Consider the following 27,111-nt stretch of genomic DNA (forward strand, 5'->3'; position numbering starts at 1 on the left):
AAGGAACCTCTCCCTGGTTGCCTTGGAATTTATGACACTGGTCCCCATAGCAACCAGCCATAAATACTACTGGCTGGGTTATCTAACTCTGCATGCACAAGCCAACCTGAGAAATGGAAACCCAGCCAAATTAAAGAATCATTGCAGAGGCTCTCTTCTTTAGTCAAGCCCTCAGAGTTTGCAAGCATTCAGTCCAAGCTGGGAACCTCAGAACTGGAAAGTCAGCTCAAGCCCTATGAAAGGGAAAATGCCAAAAGCCCAGTTTACTCCAAGCTTAGTCTAAGTTGCAATGCACCCCAGTGGTTAAGTAAAGAATTGCAACAATGTCTTCTAAATCAGGGGTCCCCAACCTTTTGGACCTCAGGGACCACCAAACTCATAATTTTAAATCCCGTGAACCAGAGACCCTGAGAGAATCCCCCCAAAAGTCTACAGGAAAATTCCCCACCCCGTTTTCCTACCAATCGATCATTATTTGGGATCACAGGATACCATCTCCAGCTCCATTCTGGGGGGGAGAGGGGGGAGAGAGACTTTTGGCTTCATGCAAGGAAAGCAACAGAAGCAGAAGAAGTCTTTCTTTCTCTCCCCCAAACTCCACCAGAAATGAGACTTTGTGAGACTTATCGCACTGGCGCAGCCTCTTGGATCAGGAGGCTTTGCAGGGTCCCAAAGATTCATTTCTGGCAGAGTTTGGGGGAAAGAAAGACAGACTTTTGCTGCTTTCCTTGCATGCAGCCAAAAACAGAAGAAGACCAAAGCAGAAAGATGTTTGCAATGCAAGCAACGCAAGCCTTGTGTTACCACGGGCCATTTGGGCAGTGCAGTCTTGTTTTCTACGCAGCCTGGATTAATTGCTTTGTGGGGTGCTTTAGGGGTGACATTTCTCTACGGACCACCAAAATTTTCTTGCAGACCACCAGTGGTCCCTGGCCCACTGGTTGGCAACCACTATTCTAAATTCACCTACCCGCTTGTAATGCACCCCAGTGGTTAAGTAGCGAATTGCAAAGATGTCTTCTAAATTCAGCTACCTGCTTGCATCACACTCCAGTGGTTAAGTAGTGAATTTCAACAACATTTTTAAACTTCAGCTACCCGCTTGCAACCCCTCTTAGTGGCAAAAAGGGTAATTGCACAGAAAACAAAAATTCCCTTTGCTAATCTGAAGGTATGGCATCGTCTCCAGTCATTGCAGATGTCTCTGATGTACCGGAAAAACCAAACCCTCTACCTAACCTCGACACAAATTTAGAATTTGACATCCAAGACCCAGAGTTGGCTCTCCAAAATTCAGAAGAGGCAGAGGTACCTCAGAAAGTCTACAATTTCAGATAGCAAAGAAAGCTTACCGAGGTCATGCAGTTACACTTGATGGATGAGTGGGACAGACAGTATTGATGTTATATAGATTCATGGGCAGAGTTGCTGAAGATCTGCGATGCACCCAAATGCAAGCTTTCCCTCAAGCGCATCCGCTGATTGAAAAACAAGCTTCTCGCACGATGGAAAGACAACGAACGTGGCCTCAAATCCGTCCAAAGCTGTGTGACTCAAAGCTCCAAGAGCACATACAATACTTCGAGATGTTGAAAAAGGAGTGTGAGAACTCTCTCCACGCAATGCTCCATGCCGTGTTCCAGGTGGAGGAAATGTTGAGGGAGAAGGTCACACGCAAAGTAACCCGTCATTCTAAGAAAGTTGCCACCCTCCATCCCAAGCCAACCAGATCTCAGGCAGGTTCCAGCGTATCACAGCAATTTTCTGCTGCTAGCTCTTCCAATCATTCCAGAGCATCCTCCCGTCGTAGCTATGCGTCACTCAAGAGCAGTGAATTTTGCCAACTGAGCTGCAGAAGCTCAAGTTGAAGCCCCGGTAGCAAAGGCAGAACTATGTGCAACAGAGGAGGCGGTAGTAGCTACGGCGGCAGAAATGGCCAAAGTTCAGACCAGTCAACAGGAAGAAATGGCAAAAGCTTAGGCCAAACTGGAGTTACTCGAACGACTACAGGAGACGGCAGCAAAGATAGCATGGGCCGCAGCATTGCAGAAGGTAGCCAATGCTTCCCACAACTTCAATCCTGGAGTCAGGAAGAGAGAGCCCAGATAAACATGTCAAGGTCTATGTGGATGAGCAGTACTCGCTACAGAATGAACGGGTAAAAATGACAGTCTGCCACAAAACTCCCAAAACCAAGGGAACAAGGAAGAGAACTCTATTTCTTTAGTTATTCAAATCTAAAGATTACTAAAACTCTAGTTTTAATGACCTTTAATTGGACAAAATGGTGCAACATAGGATGATTTTTGAACCAAGGTATCTCAAATGGTCTAAATCTGGGATCCAGGGCACTTGAGGGAATGAAAGTTGGAGAAGTTGTGAATACTTCAATATTACTGCCGCCGCCGGCTGCTATCACATGATCTTCATTTCCAAAGTTCTGTCACAGTTCCCAACCAGTTTTGTAATTCCTTGCTCCCTCCTCTATCCAGCAGCAGCCACTTACCTGCTTGCTGGGAAGGGAAGGGGAAGGAAAGAACCTCCACACACCCTTCCTGGCCCATGCCATTCCCCATGCACTCTACCAACCTGTGCCATCTTGCTGCATGCCTTCCCTGACCCAGATACTTCTTGAGCACCGACACACATCTTCCCTGATCTGCACTGCCTCTCCCCACCTGCATCCCTGTGTACCTTCCCTGACCCATGCTGCAATTCTTACGCACCCACACACACTTCCTACCCATGCATTAATTTATATAGCTAACCATCTCAGAAGTGACTATGAACAATATACCAAGATTAGACAATGAAAGAAATAATCCATGCACCTGGAGAATAACGTCTTCCTCATAAAAAGCATACTAATAAGGTTAGCCTAACCTACTGGCCTGAACCCCTGGGGTAACAACTAGATCTGCAGAGGCTTACAAAAAGCGAATAGCCTGATTTGTTGGCTAACATGGTGCAATATTAATGGGTGGACTTACAGAGATGAAAATGTTGTTGGCTTGCACTGATACTTTCCCAGAGAGGAGCAATAGAAGTAGGTGTGGCCTCCTTGCTTTTAACCCATTGCTTGACCATTGCTCACTTCAGTCTGCCACTCTCCTTAAAGGATCTCCATTGTCAGGGGTAAAAAACATTTCAAGTAACATAGCACTCAACTGGTAGGAGGGATAATTATAACATAGTAGGATAATTATAACTCTCTCTCTCTGCTCCATGCTTAACAAAAGGAGAGTTTAAACTGGTTTGTGCTACAGAAAAAAAAAGAGATTTCAAAACAATGGTGCCATTTAAATGAGAGGATATTAGTTTTATTTATATTGATACGCAAAAGAGGACCCGATACTAAGTGATGGGGACTGATTTGGTCCAGGTCCATCCACTGTGGAGCCCATGTACTAAGGGAAATATTGTATTTAGAGACTAAATCAGTATTTTCAAACTTGGCATCTTTTAATATATATGTAATTCAGTGGGTACATTGGCTGGGGGAATTCTGGGAGCTTAAGTCCACACATCCTAAAGTTGCTGAGGTTGAGAACACTATTTTAGGTAATCATGCAAGTAAATATCATGGGGCTGTTGACTTCCACTAGTGCATTTGATAGATAGCAGGTTTGCTTCATCATTCCAAAATTTTAGATAACTTTTGAAGCTAAGCAAATAGTACTGGGTGATAAAAGAACCCCATTGTTATTAACCATTCCTTGATAAAATTTCACATCATTATTTTACAAAATTCTTAATAGTTTCCTAAGTTTATAACAAATGAAGAAAAATACAATTCAAACAATAAATATTTTCATATTCATAGAGTTTAGATATTGTTTGGTGATACAACTTTGACACTGACCCAAACCATGTTTAAACCTAACAAGTTTTTTAAAAACCCTAGAAGTGAAATTCCATACATGTGAAAACAGTTGTGAAAAAAAAAATCCTTTTTGATAAGTTTATCAGAGATCAAGAATGCTCTAGATAAATCAAGTATTTATAAAGAAAGAAATATACTTTATTTTGGAAATATACACATGGCACCTGGAGAGAATATATGGCAATACTGTATAGCCTTATTTCTAATTATTGTCTGATATCAGAATTACATACTCAAAATTATAAGAAATAATTTGAGAAAGTTTCAAAACTACTTGGCCAAAAAAAAAGAATATAAAATATGACTACATTCTACGAGGCAACGATAAAGAATTGAATTTAAATGAAAACTTTTTTGAACATCATTTGGAAAAGCAAGCACTTAAACCTGTGGTCTTAAACTTGCTAAATATTTATCAAACCCAGGAAAGAAAAATTAGGCAAACTTTATGGAACAGAAAAGAACTGCATTTGGTTGTTGCTTGTGTTGTATCTATTCTTGGGAAGTATATGGGAGCAATATATTCTTTATAAAAGCAAAAAATACAGAATAACAAAACCAGCTTGCAAAAGGCACTTAATCACCTTAATGTTTATAAGATATTTGTGTTAGAGCGAATCTTTAGAAAAGAATAACATTCAAATATTCGCATCAGAGTGATTAACTGGCACTTGGGTGAGCCTATCATCTTCCAACACAACTCCGAGTATGATAAAAAAAAAGCTGCAGGAATAGAGATGGACATCTTGGAGACAATATTCTAGTACTACTCATAAAAAAAACATACATATTTCCCTTCCCAAGATTCAGAAATCTAGCCATTAGGTAGCCAGAAAATGGAAGATTGCTTTCTAAGGTCCCACTTTCTTACTATCATAATAGATTTTTCAAAATCATGACTACGCAGTAAAACAAAACAATCTCTTAATGTCTTCTGGAATGAAGATCTGACAGACAAAGTAGTTCCAGGCACTTTTACCCCATACGGAAAAATAATAGGCTTCTATACAAGAATCTGCTTTTATCATCAGGGAAATAAGATTAAAGATTGAAACAGAACTTAATTGGTAGTCTAAGGTAAAACTGTTACCTTAGAGAGGGATTATACTTTATGATAAACCATTCAATTCATAGTCATTTTTATATACTGTGTATCAATAATTATTATTTATGGCCAAAAGCCATGCATATACACATACACATACATGCACATGTGCATACACACACGTGTTCGTAAGAAACTGAAGGAGTGCCTGTGTGTGTGTGTATATAAACACACACACACACACACACACACACACAGTGAAGGTACATAATCGTTTGAGCAACATTACATGATATGTCCATTTTCCTAAGACAGTATAGTTTACAAGAGAAAACTGTAATGTGTAATACAGTACTTGTTGAGGTATAAGAGCTTTGTGAAGGTGTGGATCAATATCTTCAGGAAACTGTCAAAGTGTACACGAAAGAGAGGGCATACATTCCTATGCCACTTTGGACCACCACAGATCACGCACCCTGTATCTAGCAGAGGGTCTTGTATGAAATATAACTGAATTACATAAAATCTGATACTTTATTTCGGCCTTTTCTTCCCACAATATGCTTTGAACTATCTGAAAAGACTTGATTCAATATCTTGCACAAAATTTGCTGCCATCCAGGGTTCATCCATATTTTACAACTTAGATACAGTAGCTCTATGTATCTACAGCTATATTTCAGAGAGAAATATTTTCTTTCAGTGCAAGAAGTCAACAAATCTTTGCCGTCATCTATTGGCTATGTGTGTGTGTGTGTGTGTTGCAACCCAGTTATGACAGTCCATACACACATACATTATTTAGTGGAAAGGTTTAATATATAATAAATATACTCAAATGAGACCTCCTAGGAATCCAGTTGCTTAGTTTCTTGACAGATGAATTACCACATTCACAGTAAAACAACAACAACAAAAAGTATGTTTAGTGCAAGAGTCTTCAAACTTGGCCAGTTTAAGACTTGTAGATTTCAACTCCCAGAATTCCTGAGTTAACATGACTGGAGGAGGAATTCTGGGAGTTGAAGTCCACAAGTCTTAAAGAATGGCAAGTTTAAAGACCCCTGTTTTAGTGTATAGTGTAATGGTGGAAATCTGATTAAAGCAGTTCATCAGAAGACTTTGGGGCAGTCACTCTGATGTAGCCCATAGAATTGTTATGGAGGAAAAGAGGGGAGCATTGTCTACTGCCTTGAGCTCCTAAGTAAAAGGTAGTTTTACAAGTAAACAAATACATGAAAAAAAAGTGATTTTGGAGATTCATTAAGATCTTGTGTCTTCAGTAGTTTTACTACAGATAACTAAAATATCCAAAAGTATGGGACCTAGAAAGCTTAACTGAGGTCAAGAAAGGTTAAACTGTAGCCATCTGTCAAAGGCAGGTCATACAGAGGGCACCGAGAGTTTCCAGCCTTGCAGGTTGCCTATGCTGAGTCAGTCTTTTTGGTGCAGGAAGAATTAGAATACCAATCATTTATTTAAAGCAATTAAAAGTAAAATAGAGATGGCAAAGATTCTAGCCATTAAAATTTTAAAACATAGTATAAAGCAACTAGAGATAATAGGATCAGCAGTACCCACAATACCAAAAATACAACAGCAAGAAGTTGTATTTAGTGATAATTTTCTAGTATTTAGTGATAATTTTTCAGGATGCATCGAGAAAAGGGAAAAAAGCACCTTTTGTTTTTTAAAGAAGAAATCTACATTATCTTTGTGGCAAGTAGATGCTTGCACAAATAAGGACTCAAATCAGCAAAATCAGGAAAGGAAAGAAATGCATGTCAGTATTATATAAATACATGATCAGGAGAAAGCTGGTATCTCACACTGTGTTTCCTGGCATGGGCACATTTATAGCAGGCGTGCCGTATCAGTTGCTTTTTGCTCCATTAAAGAAACTGCCTTGCTATCCAAACCCAGGCTCTCATCTGACCAGGACAGTTGAAGCAAGCAGCATCAGTTTCATTCTAGAACTGTGAACCTTAAAAAGCAGACCTGCTGAAATGTTATTATTTGTCCATTATAAAATACTTTTCCAATTAATAAGTATGTCTAAAGTGGAGCTAAATGTTTTGACCTATGTAGAACTGAAAGAGATGAAAAGCTGATACCCCTGGAGTATACTGTTGCATGAATATTGTTGCATTTCTAGTTTGATCTTTTCCTGGATGAATTGAAATAGTCTTTGACTGTCTTTTCGACATCAGGAATTGCATACGTCTGAGCAGCAAACACTCCAGTACAACTCCCCACCAAAAAGCCCATGATTGCTGAAGATCTTAGTTTGGCTACAACAAATCCAGCAAGAAATCCTTTGACAAATGGAGAGGCCAGCCAAGAACCATCCTGTTGAAAAAAGAAAAAGAAAAGGTCTCTGAGCAAAACTAAAATTCACTTATTTTCTCTAGAATTCAGAGCTAATAATATGTTACTAACTAAACATATATTGATTTCAGTTGCAAGACAAGTACTAATTGAGGCATTAAACAACTAATATACTGTTCCCTAATGATAGGACTGTTTAAACTACATGCAGTGGACCTAACTACTGACTTTTAGGAGAGAGAGATAGTTAAAAGATTTCCATATATAAGAATTTTGAAGCTTGGATTCATTTTTTTAATATTAAAACAAGACCATTTATTTGCTGTATAGTTGACCTTTAGACATGCCCTTTGGATCACAAATATCTCCAGAATCATTATTGATTATTAGTAAAAAAACGGGTATACTCCTGTTTCATCATTTTTCGTACCAGCTAAATTTAGAGAAAGTAATTTAACTTTATATGCATGTGGTATTGTGGAGAAATTGTAGAAACCTTTTATGTGGATCGGTAGAACTCTCTAGTCCTAATCTATTTGCTTTGAATTGAAAACAATTGGACAATTGATCTTATTTCATGATGTCCTTTTATTTTCTATATTTCAAAACCTTAATTAAATTTTAATCAGCAAATACTTAATTCAGCTATTTCTGTTGGAGATCAAGAAGAGTTTTCTATTTACAGTATATTTGAATCAAACATAATCCACTGCATTAATAATGTATTAATGGATAAATCATAATATACATTCTTTATATAGCCCTAAAAATCATGAAAACTAGTTGGGTGATCTTGGGCCAGTCAGCCCAACTCACCTCATAGGGTTGTTGTTATGAGGAAAATAGGAGGAGGAAGTTATGTTGAATACATTAAACAAATATTGTGGTGCATTAACAGATAAACTATACAGTAAATCTCAATTTAAAGGAAATGAAGAGCTGTCGAGTAGTTGAATCTCCATTTTTATTTTGGGGGGTGGGTAAGTAGGTGCTGATAGTATGTTTACTATGGTTGACAAATTATGAAGTTTATTTCTGATGGAATATTAACAGGATGTTAATCAGCCAATCATACTTCGTTGACATTTATATTTAAGCATCCTGTAGCAACTGAAAGGCATTTACTGGAAAACAAAGCAACTCCATTCTTACCTGCCCCACTCCAGCCTGTACTTCATTTTCAACTTTTTGTTTCAAACTTTCCAACTGATTCTTCAAAAAAGCAAGATCTTTCAATTTTGGCAGAGAATCCTACATATTGGAAACAAAGAAGCATATTCCAAATTGCATGCACAATCTATTTCAATATCTTTGTGAATCTACTATCACTATTACTACATCAGGAAGATACTAGGTCTTTTTTTTAAATGTGTCTGACTTTTCTCCAAAAGCTTAAGATCAAAAACAATACTATACATTCACGTAACACAGTTTAACTGTATGTTTTTCAGAGCAAGAAATAGGGATTCTTTAGTGGACTATTTTTCAAATATTAGTTACTGGCGGCAGCAGACAACTTTTGTTTACCAAGGTTTGCATCAGGTATATGACCAGGTCTTAGGGTAGAGACCTACATTCAAATATACAGCTTAACACAGGCACTCCCATTCACTCCTTCCTGTTATGTCTCAACTCCCAACTAATATCCTACCTATTCATAGTTCAAAGATGGAGGTTTGAAGTACTTAGGTCTTAGGAGAAATGGGAATATGCTGCTTCCATTAAAGCATGCCGAGAACTATGGGGGAGACAAATCATCTTATTATTCTATTCTATAGGATTGATCCCTTCATCAAAATGATAAAAATAAATCACATTGTAAGCTCTGTTTCTTTTGTACAGGAGTACAAGCATAGGTACATACAACAGAAATAGAGCTTGCATTCAAAAGAATAGTTTTTGAAATTTTTCCCCCCTTGAATCCTGTGCACATCTGCTGGGAGACGGGGAGAGAATCTGTATTAGGCTGCATAGACAGCTACACAGACTGAGACCATGATAGTGATGAAACATAAAGCTATTGAAAAGCTGCCACAGTTGCACCTATCAAACATATTTATAACCCGTCATAATAAAATTTGGCTAATTAAAGATGCATGTAGATGGATAGTCTAGACCAGGGGTGACAAACGAAGGACTAGCCCGCAGTGCCTCTGCCAGCGAAAACAGAGCTCACAAGCCCCCCACCCCCAGCTCTGTTTTCACTGGCAGAGGGTTGCAGGAGGCCATCACAGCCGAAAATGGAGCTCAGGATCCCACGGGCGCCCCTCCCAGAGTTATGTCCTGCTGGCCACAACCACGGTGGCCACACACACACAGGCCAAACACAACCCTGATGTGGCCCTCAATGAAATCAAGTTTGACACCCCTTATCTAGACTGAAAGCAATAGTCTTTCCAAAATCACCATCAAATTATAAATATTATTACATCATTGTGTACATCATGGAACTATGACAGAAAATATGGATTCTCCGGACAAATCCTAATGAATTCCTTGAATTTTAATATTGGAGTTCCACAAAAAACATATGCAAAATCAAAACCAAAGGGGTAACAGATTCCAACCTTTTTAAAATATGCTTTTTATTGTTAATTTTCTGTATTATATTCCTATCTGTTTAGTATGTTCACTATATTGTGAGCCAGTCAGATATTTATTTTTCGGTTGTAAGGCACCATGAAATTTAAGGAATAAATAAAAGGTGGTGCAGAAATAAATACTTTGGGATAGTTTCTCGCGAATCATATGAATTAATACAGAGAATGTCTGCCTCCGAGGCTTACTATTAAACTACAAATCAGCTCTATCTGTGATATGCCCCTAAGGTGAAACATTATTATGAAGATATCATGAGGATCCATGTGTTCCTCCATGCTTAAGTAAAAAAAAAAAAAGGCAGCTCCGTGACTATCACGATTTATTTATATGAAGATCGACGAATTCCAACTCCACGAGTTTCTGCGCGGGGCAGCAAAAATCTTAAGTGTTTCTGGCTTTAAGTGACAAAAAACATGCAAGATGGAGTTCGATAGCATTGGTCAACCTACAACTTGACATTTCTTGTAGACATCTTGTTTTTGAAGCTGGCTTTGGACCCGAGTCCGGGTAGTCCGTGAAAAATCGAATCAAAGAAATCAACTTTGGGGATTCGCGTTATTTTATATTGATTTATTTATTCGCATTATACTTCCCAAACCGGCTATCGGCGGAGATGGGCAGCCACATTGAGGGATGAGGGAAGAAAGACCGAGCGCGAGTGAAAACCCGGAGCGCACAAGACGTTTCCACACGCTCGCCTACCTTATCGTCCGCCATTTTTTAGCCGGAAATTGCTCAGCTTCCCTCTGCACATGCACAGGTGGGGCCAAGAGAGAGCGGCTTCCCCAAATATATCCAATGAGAGTCGGTGGACTGGAATTGCTCTGAGTTCAGCGCTTTCTCTGCCCCACCAGGCTGTTCTGTCCGATTTGGCGTGCTTTCAAGTGGCATTAGCGTAAACCTCAAATGACAACGTTTGGTTCGGCCTTTTACTTTCTTTCCCCCGGCAATCCGCAGGGTCGGAAGAAATCAATGCGCCTTCTCGCCTGTAGGTGGTGCTGCCAGCTTGGGCTTCCTTCACGGGAGCAGAAGTCCCACTGAACTCTGCCCGGCTCCAGCTACATTGCAAGCTGGCGTCATCACCCTCAACCCCCTCCGCTCCTCCTTCTCTCCTTGGCTCGGCTCGGCTCGGCTCCGCCCAGCGAGGCCAAACTAGGAGCCACCCTCTGCCGCACCGTCGCTGCTGCCTCCCTCCCCGCCGGGTTGCACAACATCTTGCCTCCGGAGCGAGCGAGGCAGCTATGCTGGGCAAGGACTACATGCTGGCCATCATCCTGGTCAACTGCGATGGTGAGAGTAGCAGCCGCAGGAGCGGCGCGGCGGGAGAGAGAGGAGGGGAGAGCCCCTATTTGGGAGGAGGGACGCGGCAGCCTCAGGTGGGACAGGGAAGGGAGCAACTTCGGACTCGCCGGCCAAGACTTAAGAAACCAGTGGCCCGGGAAGCATTGAGGTGCATTTCGATTGACCTCCCCACTAGGGTATGGGTGTGCGCGTCTGAGTTTTGGAAAGTACGTCAGGACTGCCTTCCCTCATTGGAGAGTGGGCAAGGGGCCTGATGGGGCCATTCCTATCTGTCTAGCCTCGCGCACTCATCCTGGGCGGGGGCGTCAGCCTCTGGGCTGATGTCGGCATCCAGATGGGAATGGCATGGCAGTTTCCCCTTTAGATGATGTCGTTGCCTCAATGTGCTACTCCTTTGTACCTTGCCTACTATTATTATCATCATCATCAACATCATCATTAAACACAAGTGGCTACCTTTGCCGCCTGTTGGTCGGGGCAAAAGATTCTGACGTCTTGTCCCACATCAACGGGAAGATACTCATAACTGGTTTCCATGGTGAAAGAAAGCAGGGACAACGGGGGAGGCGAGAGGGTAGCTCTGCAAAATCCATTTTCTGTAATGTGCAGTTTTACGGGGGAGGGGCGGGGGGACCTTTTTGGCGATCTATTTTTAGGCAGCTTTCCGTGGTGCTGAAAAGAGAGGGTAGTGTATTTAAAAGAGATAAGTGTGTGTGTTTTTTTTCTTAAGTTTTCGTGGGCATTTATATTTATGGTATTCAGTTTTGTTCGGGTATTTTCCCACGTCATTAATGACGTGGGAAAATACCCAAACAAAGCTGAATACCATACATACATACATATGAAATATATGAAAAGAGAGGATAGTGTATTTCCCGTGGTTCCTCAGCAGGGTAGAAGCTGTGTAACTTCCTTTTTCCCTTAATATTTTTCCCTTAAAAAAAAATTTTTTTTTGCATGTTCAGAATAGAAATAAATATGAAAATTCTGTATCTTCAGCAAAGGTCTTAAAATCCTAACTATGAAAGTCTCATCCATTTCAATAGATCAATTATGCTCTTACTGTTGCATTAGAATGTAAATTTATTTAATATCTCAGGCTATTTATCTGGAGAGCAACTTTCCTGGATTGATTTTTCATATTGTGGTTTATTCCCAAATTGTTATGAGTTTAACAGTCTCAACAGCTGATAACTTATGACTTCATAAAAGTGAAACTTTTGTCCCATATGTGAATGAAGGTATAGTATCCGTATGTGTATGACATTACAAAGTTTTAAAATTATTATGGGTAGGATCCTACATATATATGCTAGCTTTATTTCTGGCTTAAGATTCACTTTTCCAGAGAGTTGTCACAGTTGTTCTGGATAACGTTTCCTTTTTCTGGAAAGGCAGATTCAAAATGTTTTACACAAGAGCAGTTACTCATGTAAAGCCTTTCTAGTGATTGGGTTACCAAGAGCTGCTAGACAGACAATCCAGCAGCAGGTATTTGATAGGGGTCTCTGGGCAAAGCAGGGTAAATCGGGTAATCAATACTGGCAGATTATACACAGGAAACTGTTCATGCAGCAAATTGGTTATTCAGTACTAACTGCCCAATGCACTGTGAAACTTTTTCCATAGTCCACTTTAATATCTTGCTCTCTGCAGAACTGGGGGAAAGTATAATCATGCTCCTTTGACAAAATGAGCCTGCCCCCGTGATCCAGAGGAACAAGAGATTCTAGTCCACATGTTTCCTCATTGGGCTTGCTTCAGCAACTTGCACCCTAGTGTCATAACTCCACTTACTAATAGAAGTTCCACCTGATCAGAGGATAATCTTGTTTGCTTTTTATAGTTGGACCAGAATCCTAAGAATTCAGGAAAGAAACAATTTATTTAGCCTCCATTGCTTTATGCAGTGAATTAGTCCCCTAATTTTACGATTTCATAAATATCAATAAATAGAAGGCACTAAAAGCCTTCTATCTTATTTTATGTTTTATATCTTCTGTTATTGCTCATATTTCATGGATCATAAGGTTCACACACATGGTAGCATGCTTAGTATGCCTAACATGTAAATATTTTACTCATAAAATAATGTTATAATGTAGTTAACTAGCTAAATTATATGTTTATATTTCATTCTCTGAACCTCTTTATATAATTTAACTTCTAGAAAATGTTTTGTGTCTTACTCTGAACCTTGCAATTTCTTACATTTGTATAAAATGCTGGTCAGTAACTGTAATAATGACACTATTATTTGGCTAATCTTGATAAGTTATAGTGGGCTGGACCTGGTGGTGGTTAGATGGGAGACGATTAGGAAATTACAGAACTCTGGGCTAGACTGGGAAGTTAAAAAAACATCCTGAAAGAAGACATTGATAAAAGCTCTCCTCTATGAATGAAAACCACTTTGATATGTTCATGCAGGCAACTGAGCTTAGCTTGGAGAAGACTACTTCTCAATTCCTGACAACATGAAATCTTGCCCCCTCCCTTATTTTGCATGTAAAAATTTGTTACAGGGCTGAAGTCAATTCAGAGACTTCCAATTGGCTAACTTTATTAAAATAGGTATGTTTTTAATAATCTGTCACTTAGAACATAAATCATAGAATAACAGGGTTGAAAGGACCTTGGAGATCTTCTAGGCCAATCCTCTTCTCAAGCAGGAGACCCTATGCTATTCCAGACAAATGATTGTCCAATTTCTTCATGAAAATCTCTGGTGATGGAGCACCCACAACTTCTGGAACTTTCTGTACTCATTGTCAGGAAATTTCTCCTTAGTTCTAGGTTGGTTCTCTCTTTGATGATCTTCCAGTTCTTGCCTGCCCTCGTGTGCTTTGGAGCATAATTCAATAATTCAATCCCCTCTTGACAGCCCTTCAAGTACTCAAAGACAACTACCAGTATTATGCCACCCTTAATCCAGTGGTGGGATTCAAAAAATTTTACTACTAGTTCTGTGGGTGTGGCAGGGGAAGGATACTGTAAAATCTCCAGTCAGAAGTGGGATTTGGAGGTTCCCTGAACTACTCAAAATTTCCGCTACCGGTTCTCCAGAACTGGTCAGAACCTGCTGAATACCACCTCTGCCTTAATCCTTCTCTTTGATATGCTAGACATACCTAGTTCTTTTAACCGTTCGTCATACAGTTCAGCTTCCAGACCCCTTATTATCTTTGTTGCTCTTCTCTGCACAATTTCTAAGGTCTCAGCATCTTTTTTATATTGTGGCCAGAAATGGATGCAATATTCCAAGTATGGTTTTACCAGTTCAGTGGAGAGCAGTACTATTAGTTCTCCTGATCTTGCTGCTCTCCCTCTGTTGATGCATTCTAGGACTGCATTGGCTTTTCTGGCACCTACAGCACATTGTTGGCTCCTAAGTGTTTGCTCACTAGTTACCACTATTTTTTGTCAAGTTTTTTATTTTATTTTCCATATACACATCAATGCACGAACAGCATGGCACCTGGGCATCATACATTTTGATGCAAATAAGAATAATAGCATTCATCATATTTGTTACATTCTTACATAATTCTAATGTATTAAGTTATAGTCTTTCATTATTTAATTATTCAATGTTTCAATATATTATTCTAGTGCCAATCACAATATTGTTTAGACATACATGATAATTTCATTATTCAATTTCTAATCTTCCCTCCAATTATTGCTTTTATCTCATTATATAAAATGTGCGTATTAATAATCCCCCTCTTATTTCTATCTCCATTCTAATTTTTAATCATGTCACCGTTATATTTAAAAAACATTTTCCTTTCTATCCCTCCATCTCTTATTCACATTAATACTTTAATTCTTATTCACTTTCATTTTAATAAAAAAACAATAGTAATATTAATCATATTCATTACGTTCATCGAACTAGTATAATTCTAATATTAATACACATTTATGTTGTTATGCTATTCCATTATTTAATTGTTTCCATGTTTCAATATATTCTTCGAATGCCAATCACATTATTAAAACATACATAATAATACTTTTAATCTCTAATTTTCCTGCCTTATTATTGATTTTATTTTATTATATAAAAGTGTATATACTGATATTTCTCCATTTTCTTATTTCTATCTCTATTCTAGATTTTAATCATACCATCCTTATATTAAAAGACAGTTTCTTTCTAACTATCATCTCTTGTTTGCACTAGTATTTTAATTCTTATTTGTTTTTGGTTTGCCTCCCATATTCCTCTCTTAGATCTTTGTTTCTGTCTGTCTCCACATCCTGACTATTCAATCTAAATATTTCTCCCATCTCTACCCTCTTCCACTATCTAAATATCCACCTATGCCCCTATCTCCCTTTCAAAAATATCTTCCTGCGTCTCCAGGTTTCTTTTTAAATCTCTTAAAGTATTTTCCCCTTGTTTTATTTTGTTTTATTTTGTTATATTTATTGTTGTCTCTTATCTTCTTTTGTTTGCTGGTTTGTCTATTTTTTCCTCCATTCTTTCTGTTGGCTCCTCCCTTTCCTGGGCATCTTGATCTTTGCTCATTGTCCCTTGTATTATATTTTCCAGCTTTGCCATGTATTATTTTCTTGATCTCCTTGTGGTTTCTTATTATAATGTCCTTTATACTTTGATACATCAACACCATACCTTCCAAAGTTCCACTCATTTCCCCCTGATGGAGCATCTTGTCTTGTTTTAATAGGTCCTGCTCTTATCCAGTAATACAGGAACTATATATTCAAGCCTAAAATTGCTCTTCAAAAAATACATTGATCATAATTCCTTATGTCCCATAGTTAATCATTCAGTTCCCTTTAAGTAGTCCAGGAAGTTGTTCAAAATCTCTTTAATTCCCCTTTATAAATTCAATCATGTATCATGACATTCAGGAGTCACTTTAATTAAGACATCTTACTTGTTCTCATATTTAAATCTCCGGTAGTCATAGGGTAGATGCATATAACTTAGTAAATATCTTCACAGTCCTCCAGGTAAGTATTGTTTATTCCATATTAAATATCTTGCCAGGCTTGTATATGTTGTATTATATGTTGTATTTCCAGCAGGTGGCACTCAAAGCTTAAATTTCAATGTTATAACAAAACCAACCAGTTTCAATCCAATTTGATTTTAATTCAATTTATAAAAGCAGGGTTAACTTTTTAAATAAACAGTTCCAGCATTTTAAAATGCCTTCCCGAAACAATGCCTTCCCAATTTAAAAATCCAATTTTTCATATTTTTAAAGTATTTTTGTTTTTCTTACCTTGATCTTTTCTTTCCGATCTAGTATTTTTCTCAAAATGTTCACTCGCTGCTTTAACAAGTAGTTCTGAGCAAATAATCCTCCTGGATTTTTACTTTTGGGGTTAAGTTTTGAATAAAAAGGAATCCTCTCACCCAGTTCCAGACACTGTTCACTAACTCCGCTCCAGCACCAGTCTTAGCTGTTCCTCAGCTGTCCCAGCTTCATGGCAGACATCTTTAGGCTGCCTCTTCTTGTCGTGGAAAAGAAAGGAAAATAAAGCCCTGGGTCAGGCAAGAGAGATGGAGCTCTCTGTGAACTCACAGGGTGCCCCTCTTTGCTTTGCCGCCTCTATAGGGTGGCTTTGGCTCCTTTCAGGGCCCACCAATGGGGGAAACTCAGCATGGGAGTGCAGAGATCCACTCTCCATGACTGATCCTAGTGCGACTTCAGACAGAAGTCATATTCCACTAGTTAGGTCAGCTTACTTAAGTGTTTGCCCATTAGTTACCACTATTGAGCCAGGTAGCGCCTATTCTGTATCTATGTATTTAATTTTTCTTGCCTCATGCTGGCTCTTGCTTTTCTCACTTTGTTGGATAGGGCCCAATGTTCAAATCTGTCAAGATCCTTCTGAATTGTGAGTCTATCTTCTAAAGTAAGGTAATACTTGACTAACAACAGTTCATTTAGTGACCTTTCAAAGTTACAGTGGCACTAAAAAAAGTGACTTATGACCATTTTTCACATTTACAACCATTGTAGGATCCCCGTGGCCATGTGATCAAAATTCAGATGTTAGGGTTTAGGGCCCTTTTGTGACATTCTGACAAGCAAAGTCAATGGTTTAACAACTGCAGTGATTCACTTAACAACTGTGGCAAGAAAGATCATAAAATGGGGCAAACTCACTTAATAAATGTTTCACTTAGCAACAGTAATTTTGGGCTCAATTGAATGAATCACTGTAGTTGTTAAGTGAATCTGGCTTCCCCATTGACTGGTTGTCAGAAGGGTGCAAAAAGTGATCACATGATTGCAGGACACAGCAACCATCATAAATATGGGTCAATTGCCAAGCATCTGAGTTTTGATCACATGACTATGGATATGCTGCAACAGTCGTAAGTGTGAAAAACCGTCTTAAGTCACTTTTTTCAGTGCTGTTGAACATTGAACAGTCACTACATAAACTGTTGTAAGTTGAGGACTACCCATAACTGGTTTCTAGGTACTTGCAAACCTGCTGCTTGATTATCCTTTCCAGAACTTTCTAAGGTATTGATATTGGGCTGACTGGTCTGTAATTTCCTTAATTATGTTTCCCTTTTTTGAAGATGGGGATAAATATCAGCTTTTTTCCAGTTCTTTGGTAGTTTCCCAATGCTCCATGATGTCTGAAAGATATGGGTCAGTGGTTCCGATCTCATATTTGCCAGCTCCTTCAGAACCATGGGATGCAATCCACCTGATCCTGGTTATTTGAATTCATCTTGATTGGATAGATGTGCTCTTACCATTTTCTTGCATATTTTGACTTGCATTCATAGTTTGTCTTCTACTGTACAGAAATACATTATTTCATTTAAGTACAAATTAATGTATTTAAAATTACAATTTATGCATGTGTTTATGCAAGTATATCTTAATGAACGTTTGCTGTATGTAATTAACTTTGTATCAAGAAATAAGGCTGGGTTGTAGTAGCACATAATTTTATATTAATTTTTTTTTCTAGGCACTCAACACCTTTATTCCTTTCCTTTTTGCTGTATAAAACTTTCCATTTGCAGCAAAATAAGATGTAAAAGCGAGAGACAGTCATTTTCCCTTTTCCCCATTTTAGGCACCTCCCAAATTAAATAATTAAAATAAGAATTCCAAAGTCAAATTAAAAAAAGAAATCCAAGCCAAATCCAAAATTGGTAGAGAATTCCTGGAAGATATGGTTTATTTCTAGGTGTCTACTGATGACATTTTTATTGAAATGCATTAAACGAGAGAATAAAAAAATTAAGAAGGCAACCAAAAGACGAGAAACATTTTCTCCAGCAGCACCAGAAAAACAGTCAAACAGAAAACAGTATTCTAATCAAGAAATTACCAAGGAAAAAAACCCAAACCTGCACCCAAACTTGGCAGTGCAAACTCCGCCCACTCCAATAGAAGAGAATATAGTATATGGAGCTCACGGTTGAACTGTGAAGCCCATAGTGCTCTCTAAGCTAGTTCGCTTGCAGACATTTCATTAGCCAACTATGTAATATCATCAGTGTGAGAGTGAGTTGTGTTTCTCCCTGTTTATATAAATTTCCTCTCCCTGCAAGTTTTGCTGGAAATGTAGTCTTCCATATTCACCTGTGCTGATGATATTGCTTGGTGGTGTAATGAAACTTCTGTAAGAAATAACCAAGCTCAAAGAGGATTCCACAAATAAGAAATAATGTATGAAAAATGCAATCATTCTTATCCATTCCTCTGAAACTTACATTATGGTTTATCAATTCTGTGGAAAGCAGGGGTTTCTAGTAGTGAGAAAACAAGACAGAAGCAGAGGGAATTATTGAGACATTTGCTATCATGAATGTGTAAGATATTATTTTCACTTTGTGATTAAAATCCTGTAAGAGAGCCAGTTTGATGAAGTGGTTAAGACACCAGGCTAGAAACGCGGAAACCATGAGTTCGAGTTCTGCCTTTGGCACAAAGCCAACTTGGTGACCTTAGGCCAGTTGATTTATATCTCTCAAATAACATTATAAGTAGTGAAGAATCTGAGCAAAACTATTACAATTAGACATACTGTTGTTGCTAAGATGATTCTCCAGGCATATATCTTGATTCTATGCCTCTGTTTATACATCCCAGGATTGTATTAGCTTTTTTGGCAGCTGTTGCACATTTTGGGTCATATTCAACTGATCATCCACTAAGACTCCAAAGTCCCTCTCACAGTTACTGTTTTTGAGCCAGGTGTCATCTAATCTTTACTTATAGGTTTGATTTTTCCTGCATAAATGTAAAACTTTGCTTTTTTTCCACATTAAAATTCATTTTGTTGGAGATGGCCTATTGTTCAAGTTTGTCAAGATCTTTTTGGATCCTGAGTTTGTCTTCTAGGGTGTTGGCTATTCCTGTCAGTTTAGTGTCATCTGCAAATTCGAGTGGTTCCCTTTCTATTCCCTCATTTAAGTCTTTTTTGAAGATATTGAAGAGTACTGGGCCTAAGATGGAGCCTTGTGGTACCTCACTGCTTATTTTTCTCCATGTGGATGTCGTACCATTAAGGACTACTGGTTGAGTACAGTTTGTCAGCCAGCTACAAATCCATCTTGTGGTGATATTGCCTATTCCACGCTTTTCCAGCTTACCAAGAAGTTGGTTGTGGTCTACTTGTCAAATGCCTTACTGAAATCTAACTATAGTATGTCCACAGCATTTCGCTGGTCTACTAATAATTTAGTCCCTTTATCAAAGAATGTAATAAGATTGGTTTGACATGACACGATTTAATAAACCCATGTTAGTTATAACTTTATTTGCTTCTAGTTGTTCGCAGATCTATTTTTTTATTATCTTTTCTGGGATCTTCCCAGGTATTGAGGTTAGAATGATTGGTCAGTAGTTTCCTTGGTCGGGTTTTTTTCCTTTCTTGAAGATGGGAACCACGTTAGCCCTTTTCCAATCCTCAGGTACTTCCCCGCTGCTCCAGAATTTTTGAAAGCTATGGTACAATGGTTCTGAGATAACATCTGCCGGCTCCTTTAGAACTCTGGGGTATAATCTGTCAGATCTGGGTGATTTATGTTTGTTACAGTGGTGTTCTCTAACCATTTTCATGCTTATTTTAATTTTTATTTCTAGTTTGTCTTTTACAGTAGTTTTTTGGTACATTGGGCTATAATTTCTTCTTGCGCAAAGACTGATGCAAAGAATGAGTTAAGCAGCTCTGCTTTTTTCCCTACTGCCTGTTACTTCCTTGCCATCTTCTCTCTTTAGTGGACCTACTGCTTCCTTGACTTTTTTCTTGTTATTAATACATTGGAAGAAACTTTTTTTATTATCTTTGACTTTTGTATCAAGTCTTAGTTCATTCTGAGCCTTTGTTTTCCTGACTTTGTCTTTGCATATTTTGGTTATCTGCTGATAATTCACATTGAAAGATGTAGAACAGGGGTTGTCAAAGTGGTTGCCTGTGGGCCAGATATGTCACATGCAGGCCATGCCCACCCTGGCTCTGCAAAGGCAAAAAAGTTGCAACACGTCAGGTTTGACACCCGTGATCTAGAAACAGTTTTGGAATGGGGTTGTGCTCAGTGCCTAAATTTGTATGACGTGTCCTCTATTAACTTAATCAGTGGACAAATACTTATAGAACATTATGTGGAGTACAGTACAAAATACAGATTGTACATTTTTAAGAATACTTACAATACAAACATACTGCTAGCTTTGGTTCTGAAGATTTCAGTGAAATCTATTAAGAGTTTTCTGATACTTTCATGCTGAAAGTAGCTTTTGAATTATTAATCATTATATCATGCAATATTCTCTATTTTTAAAATGACCACATGGTTTACAATTATCTACCTATTTAAGAAAAATTGACTGAAAACATTTATGTAAAACATGAAATGAAAAAAAGCAAACTAAAAAAAATATTATTATGAGTATAAACTTTTTTACCTAACTTTTCCAGAAAATTCAAGATAACTTAAGGTAAGCTTTCTAGATGTGCCTGGACTCAGCTATGTAATTAAGCTTAGGTCTCTTGTGATAGATCTTTAAGAAAAGCAGGATGCCAGTGTCAAGTCTGTCATCTTTGGCTTGGCGTCTCGCTGGCATCCTACCATCAAAGGCCGGGGGGGGGGGGAGGAAGCATGGTGGGATAAACAAATGGATAGTAAATCTCTTAGTATGTGATGGGAAATAGGGAGGGGGGAAATGACAGTTGAGGAAGACAGGGGATGCTTTGAACCCGTTTGTACCAACCTTCAAGGAACCAAGCTGCCAGAGAAAATGGGAAAGGAATGTTGATTGCTCCGAACATCAGACATTCCCAAAACACCTAGACCCCACCTTATTGGATGGCGTTGGACTGGACAAGGGGGGTTGGGATGGATCAACAAGAAAAGTCTGTATGCTTTCATGCGGGCAATATGTTGACTTTGTAAACTGCTTAGAGATGGCTGTAAAGCACTGTGAAGCGGTATATAAGTCTAAATGCTACTGCTATTGCTATCTGATCAATCCCCTTCAAGTATCGGGATTGAGTCTTTGTTGAATTTGTCTTATGAGCAACATTGAAGTTGGTTACTTATTTCCAATCCCATCTTTCCATAAAATATCAGTATAGAATTAAACACATCTGCATAAATAGGATACTCTGGTGTTTGATATAAATAATTGATTGGTTAATCTACTATATATAATCCAGTCAGTGTTAACTCTTGTGCAATGTGAGAGTTTTCCTTTGTCTTTAAATATTACTTCCAATCACCTTAACTGGATAAATTCCAATCCTAATCTTCTGAGTAGTTTTTCCATCTACTTTGTCCTTGTCTTGCACAACTTTATACACCTTTGATCTTGTGATCCCTCAGTTGTTGTTTTCTTAGCTAAAGATCCTGCTTAATTTCAGGGTCCACCTGTTTTGCACAACATTCACCTACTTCACACAGTGAAACTATCAGTGCAAGATGTGATGAAGAGTTTTGTTTTTCAGCCAGCTTGATGCAAAGCCTGATGTTGATTAAGGCTGAGAGAGAGTAACTGGCCCAGGATCACCTAGCTGCCTTCTGGGCTGAAGGAAGACTAGAACCCCAGTCTCTCTGCACCCAATCCAGCCCTTTACCACTATGCCACACTGGCTCCTTAAGTCAAGGTTGCTTATGAACACATTTAAAAACACTGGGCTCAAGACAGATCTGTTGAGAAAATTGCTGATTCTTATGTTTGGCTTTCTGTTTTTAACCAATTAGCACTCATAAAAAGACAGATCTCCCACAATTGCTAAATTCATTCAAGAGCCTTTGCTGATGGACAACATAGTTTTTAAAATCCAATTTTACAATGTTAATGGGGCTACTTCCACCCAAGAAAGGCTCACACTTCAAAAAATTCTTAAGTTGTAGAGACAGGATTTAGATTTACAAGTTTTACAGAATTCATGCTGATTTCTTCTTTCATTATGTGCAGGTAGTCCTTGATTTATGATTAAGCCCAACATTTCTGTTGTTAAACAAGACACTTATTAAGTGAATTTTGCCCCATTTTATGACCTTTCTTGCCACAGTTGTTAAGTGAATCACTGCAGTTGTTAAGTTGTTAAATGAATCTGGTTTCCCCATTGACTTTGCTTGTCAGAAGGTTGCAAAAGCTGATCACATGATCTTGGGACACTGAGACCGTCGTAAGTTTGAGTCAATTGCCAAGCATCTGGATTTTGATCATGTGACCATGGGGATGCTGCAACAATCATAAGTTGAGAAATGGTTATAAATTGCTTTTTTTCCATGTTGTTGTAACTTTGAATGGTCATTAAATGAACTGTTGTAAGTCAAGGACTATCTTACAAAGTTTCTTTTCCTTTGATGACTATTTCCACCAATTTGCCTACAACAGAGGTTAAGGTCACTGGCCTTTACTTTCCCGAACGTCTTCCGGAACCTTTGTGAAATGATGTCACATGGACTTCATTATAGCCCTCAGGCAGTGGTTTGGTAAGGGGGTAAGAGTTCATTGGGTTTTGTATTTGGAGTTTTATTTCTTTAAGCTGCCCATGTCACTGTGAGTGAACTGGGTGGTCATATACATTTTCTTAATAAGTAAATAAACCAACCAACCTTTTTCAATGAAAAAACAAGCTGTGTGTTATTCCTGAGAGGTCAGCATATTTGAGTTTTTGACAAATTCTCATTGGATACCTAAACATTTTTGAATTCGTCATTGGGATTCATTTGGGAGTCAATCATTAAATTATTAATTAAGTTTTGTTGATCACCCTAGAAGTTAGATTTCTCTCTGCTTGCATAACTGATTAATTGAAAAATTCTGCTTTTTAACTCAGGCTTTTCTGGAATTTCTTCTCATCTTTCTTCTTATCTTTCCTACTACCTTCTCCTATTGGTATCTATGATGATCACTTCTTGTTGTATCTTATAATTAATTATTGCAATATGATCAATGATATATAACCTTTCACTTCGTTGTTTGTATATACATTAAGAGCTTATGCACCGGAGACAAATTCCTTGTGGGTCCAATCACACTTGGCCAATAAAGAATTCTATCTATCTTTTTCAGAACATCATATTACACAGATAGGTCCATTTATATGGAGTCTGTTTGGGGCTGATGCAGATAAAACAGTTGCTAGTTGGAGGCTGCGATCGTCTCCACAGGTCAAGGTGTATCCCCAAAATTGACACTGAACAATCTCTGCTGGAGTCCTGTGAGTGAGTGGAGTTGTCCACAATGTAGTCATATCAATAACTACATATACAGTAATTTAGAATGCCCCTTATGTAGTAATCATTTGTAAATGCAGGCAGCAAATCTTTATTATCTTGCTAACAACTTGGACAGATAAACTAAGCTTGTGTGTGTGTGTATGTGTGTTTGCATATGCATTCACATTAGCAAATCTGGCTGCAAGTGACTGTAATTTGTATGTTAGTGCTGAGCTGTTACTTTAATAGCAGTTATGATAAAGATGGCAAGACCCAATTAAATTAAATACAGTTTGGTAATGTAGAAAATTTTACAAACTTGTTTGCAAGTGACATTGCATCCAGATACAGAGAATCAATAGGATAATAAAGAGCCTATGACCTGCATATTTTTGCAAACTACAGTTGTCCTTTTTTGACAATCTGCTGAGGAAATACCAGGTTACTTATTTAGCTTTGCTTTTATCTTTGGGGCGATTGTATCCATTTTTTGAGAAAGGAAAAAGATATAAATACTAGCAGGTTCTTATGAAAGCTATAATTTTTAGGGTTTTTGGAAATTTTCCACTGTGGAGTTTCTCTTGATATTTTTATTTTGGTTTGGGGGAAAAAGTGAGAGAAGTAGAAGGAAAGTGGCAACCTTCCAGCCCATGTAGCAGCTGGGAAGCCTGTAAAAAACAACAGCAACCCACCATCCTGACTGTATGTAGTCAACGGAATGATTGGATTGCATCTTATTGCAAACCAAGTGTTTGTTGGGTTATAGTTACTGTCTTGATGACATTTGTAAAATAAAATTGCCTAACCAGACTGCTTCAAAGCTAAGAGTTAGTCTCCTTGAATGCCTCTGGGTCTTAAAAAGAATGGACAGTGAATGGCTGTCCTATCACGTGGTCTGAACTGAGAGGGGGGGAGGGAGGGAGGGAGAGAGAGAGATGTGGTGAGGTTCTGTGTGCAGAGTTTCCAGGTTTTCTGGAAAGGTTGAATATGAATGAATGGGAAAGAGAAGCCAAGTTTGTGAGTTGATCCTGAAAGAAAAATAAAATGAAATAAAAAATAAATGACTGGGATATATGCATGAAATGCAAAATTGACATTCTAAAGCTCAGACTCCATTTCTATATTTATTTTCAGGTTGAATTACTTGAATTTTAACTTTATTGGTTTGCTTTTCTGTGGCTTCTGTTAAAATGGAAAAATGAATTCAAATGAGTTATTCCCACCTATTGAACAGACTTTCTTGTTCAGAAGCTATATACCCTCAGTTGAACCTCCTTCTCAAATCATAGCAATCACAAATGGGAAATCCGATTGCCACCTCCTGTGCTTCCTTGGCAGTGTGAACTGTACTTGCAGGCATTTCTGAGCATTTTAAAAGATTAACCATGGATGTCTTGATATAAAAGCAGCTGTATGTTTTGGATGATCTTTGGATAGGGCTGGGAAGATTGGAGATAATGATAAACAACATGTCTGGTCTGTGTATTGTAGCATTTAAAGTGGCTTCCAACTGGTTTTCAGTTTCTGTGATAAAATCATGAGAAGTAATTTTTACTTCAGCTTGTTAGGGGAAGAAACTATAGACATTGATTCAGCTGAAATGATAAACTAATCACAGAATAAATTTCCACAGCTCAAAAAATATATAAAAATAAACTGAGTAACATTTTGATTTACCTTTCTTTTTAATACCAGTATTATCCCAATGTTTCAAAATTAAACTTCTATTTTTATCATCAGCGTATCTTTTCTTTTTAGATAACTTGTGGAATGACCAAAATACAGAAGGAGAGATCGACCTTCCTTCAGGATGGAGGAAAATCCATGACTCTTCTGGTACTTATTACTGGCATGTGCCCACAGGAACCACTCAGTGGCAACACCCTTCTCGCACTTCTGGTTTGGGTCATGCTGGGGAAGCTGCATTTCCAGAAACGGTACTCTCTGACATACTATCAGTCCTACTACTATTTACTAGTCCTATTACTATCGGTCCTATTATTATAAACTGGTTAAGTCATATGACATATGTGTCACAAATGATGTGCAATGTCATTTTTGATGATATGCCTGGGGCTGCATGAGGAGGCGGTGTACTGTTGTGCAGCTTCTAAGCCTCCAAAAAGCGTGCAAGAATGGTGAGTGCTTTCCCTCTCTTTTTGGAGGCTGCAGGGCAATCACCATGGCTATTATAAACTGCATCATCATTACACTCTGGGTTCACAGAAGCATGACTAATTTATGTTGGATAATCTCAAGAATTGTGGCTGTAAATTACAAGTTATTACTTAATGTTATATGTGAACCCAATCATTAGACTTACCCAATAAACCAGTAAAACAAACCATAGCTCAGGACTGCTTATATATCCATTCTTGCTGTTCAGCAACTGGGAACTCATTCCACCATAATTTTGATTGTTTGTTCGGGTGTGTCAATAAATGCAAGCAGAAATCTTTTACAGTGGATACTAGGAAAAATAGCATGTTAATTCAGCTCTTCCAATTCTCCCAATGGATCTGCAAGGATCTGCATGGTCTCCCTTTTTCCTATTGAGAAAGAAAGATTTCTAGTTTTCAATGCCAAAATCACCTACTGTCTCCACCTGAGTGGAGCGACTCAATCACAGTTCAAAACAATGTTCAAAAGAAAGAGCAGTAGAATGTTAATTTCATTTGATTATATTTGTTTGACCTATTTCATTTTATGGGATGGGATGGGATGGGATGGGTTGGGATGGGATGGGATGGGATGGGATGGGATAGAATAACTTTATTTGACCAAGTATGACACACAAAGAATTTGTCTCCAGTACAGAAGCTCCCAGTGTACATGCAAAGCAACAGAATAATAATCACAATCATCATCATAATACCAATAAGAGTAGTATAATTCCCATTAGAGCTAGTCCTTGACTTAATGATTGGTTGCTTCATGACTGTTCAAAGTGGTGAGAAAAGTAAGGTCCTGCATTTCGTCAGGGAAAAGCAGGTATGGAATAGTTGGATCTGGCTTAACAGTACTGTGTTTCCCCCCAAATAAGACCTAGTCTTATTTTCTTTTTGGCCCCATGCCCCGAAACCTATTGTGCCGCTACCCAGTTTCTTCTATGATTACTTGTGGCAAGACACCGCGTGGCTTGCTGCACCATTGCTGCTACTCATGGCACAGGACATTGTGTGGCTCGTCACACCAGTACTGCCAGTCGCGGCAGGAGGCTGCATGATGCATTGTGCTGTTACGCAGGCAAGCAGCAGCACC

The 27,111-nt window shown here is 38.4% G+C and overlaps 2 protein-coding genes across 3 annotated transcripts in view; one reads left to right on the forward strand and one right to left on the reverse strand.

Annotated features, from left to right (window-relative positions):
- Positions 1 to 4,889: 4,889 nt before the first annotated feature.
- Positions 4,890 to 10,987, reverse strand: LOC113436497 (SLC35A4 upstream open reading frame protein). The gene is made up of 3 exons (XM_026700929.2): positions 10,560 to 10,987; positions 8,409 to 8,507; positions 4,890 to 7,277 (listed from the first exon to the last, which is right to left on the reverse strand). The coding sequence occupies exons 1-3, from the start codon at positions 10,572 to 10,574 to the stop codon at positions 7,080 to 7,082; spliced, it is 312 nt and encodes a 103-aa protein (XP_026556714.1). The 5' UTR covers positions 10,575 to 10,987; the 3' UTR covers positions 4,890 to 7,079.
- Positions 10,956 to 27,111, forward strand: part of APBB3 (amyloid beta precursor protein binding family B member 3) — a 49,830-nt gene continuing 33,674 nt past the window's right edge. The window contains exons 1-2 of one of the 2 annotated variants that reach the window (XM_087930564.1): positions 10,956 to 11,147; positions 25,609 to 25,787. In XM_087930564.1, the coding sequence (XP_087786690.1) occupies positions 11,099 to 11,147; positions 25,609 to 25,787 (228 nt within the window). In that variant the 5' untranslated portion in view covers positions 10,956 to 11,098. The remainder of the gene's footprint in view (positions 11,148 to 25,608; positions 25,788 to 27,111) is intronic. The other variant, XM_087930565.1, reaches the window with a different exon arrangement.

The sequence above is a fragment of the Pseudonaja textilis genome, chromosome 3, assembly GCF_049901715.1.
Source record: "Pseudonaja textilis isolate UNSWEBS1 chromosome 3, rPseTex1.2, whole genome shotgun sequence".
Lineage (NCBI taxonomy): Eukaryota > Metazoa > Chordata > Lepidosauria > Squamata > Elapidae > Pseudonaja > Pseudonaja textilis.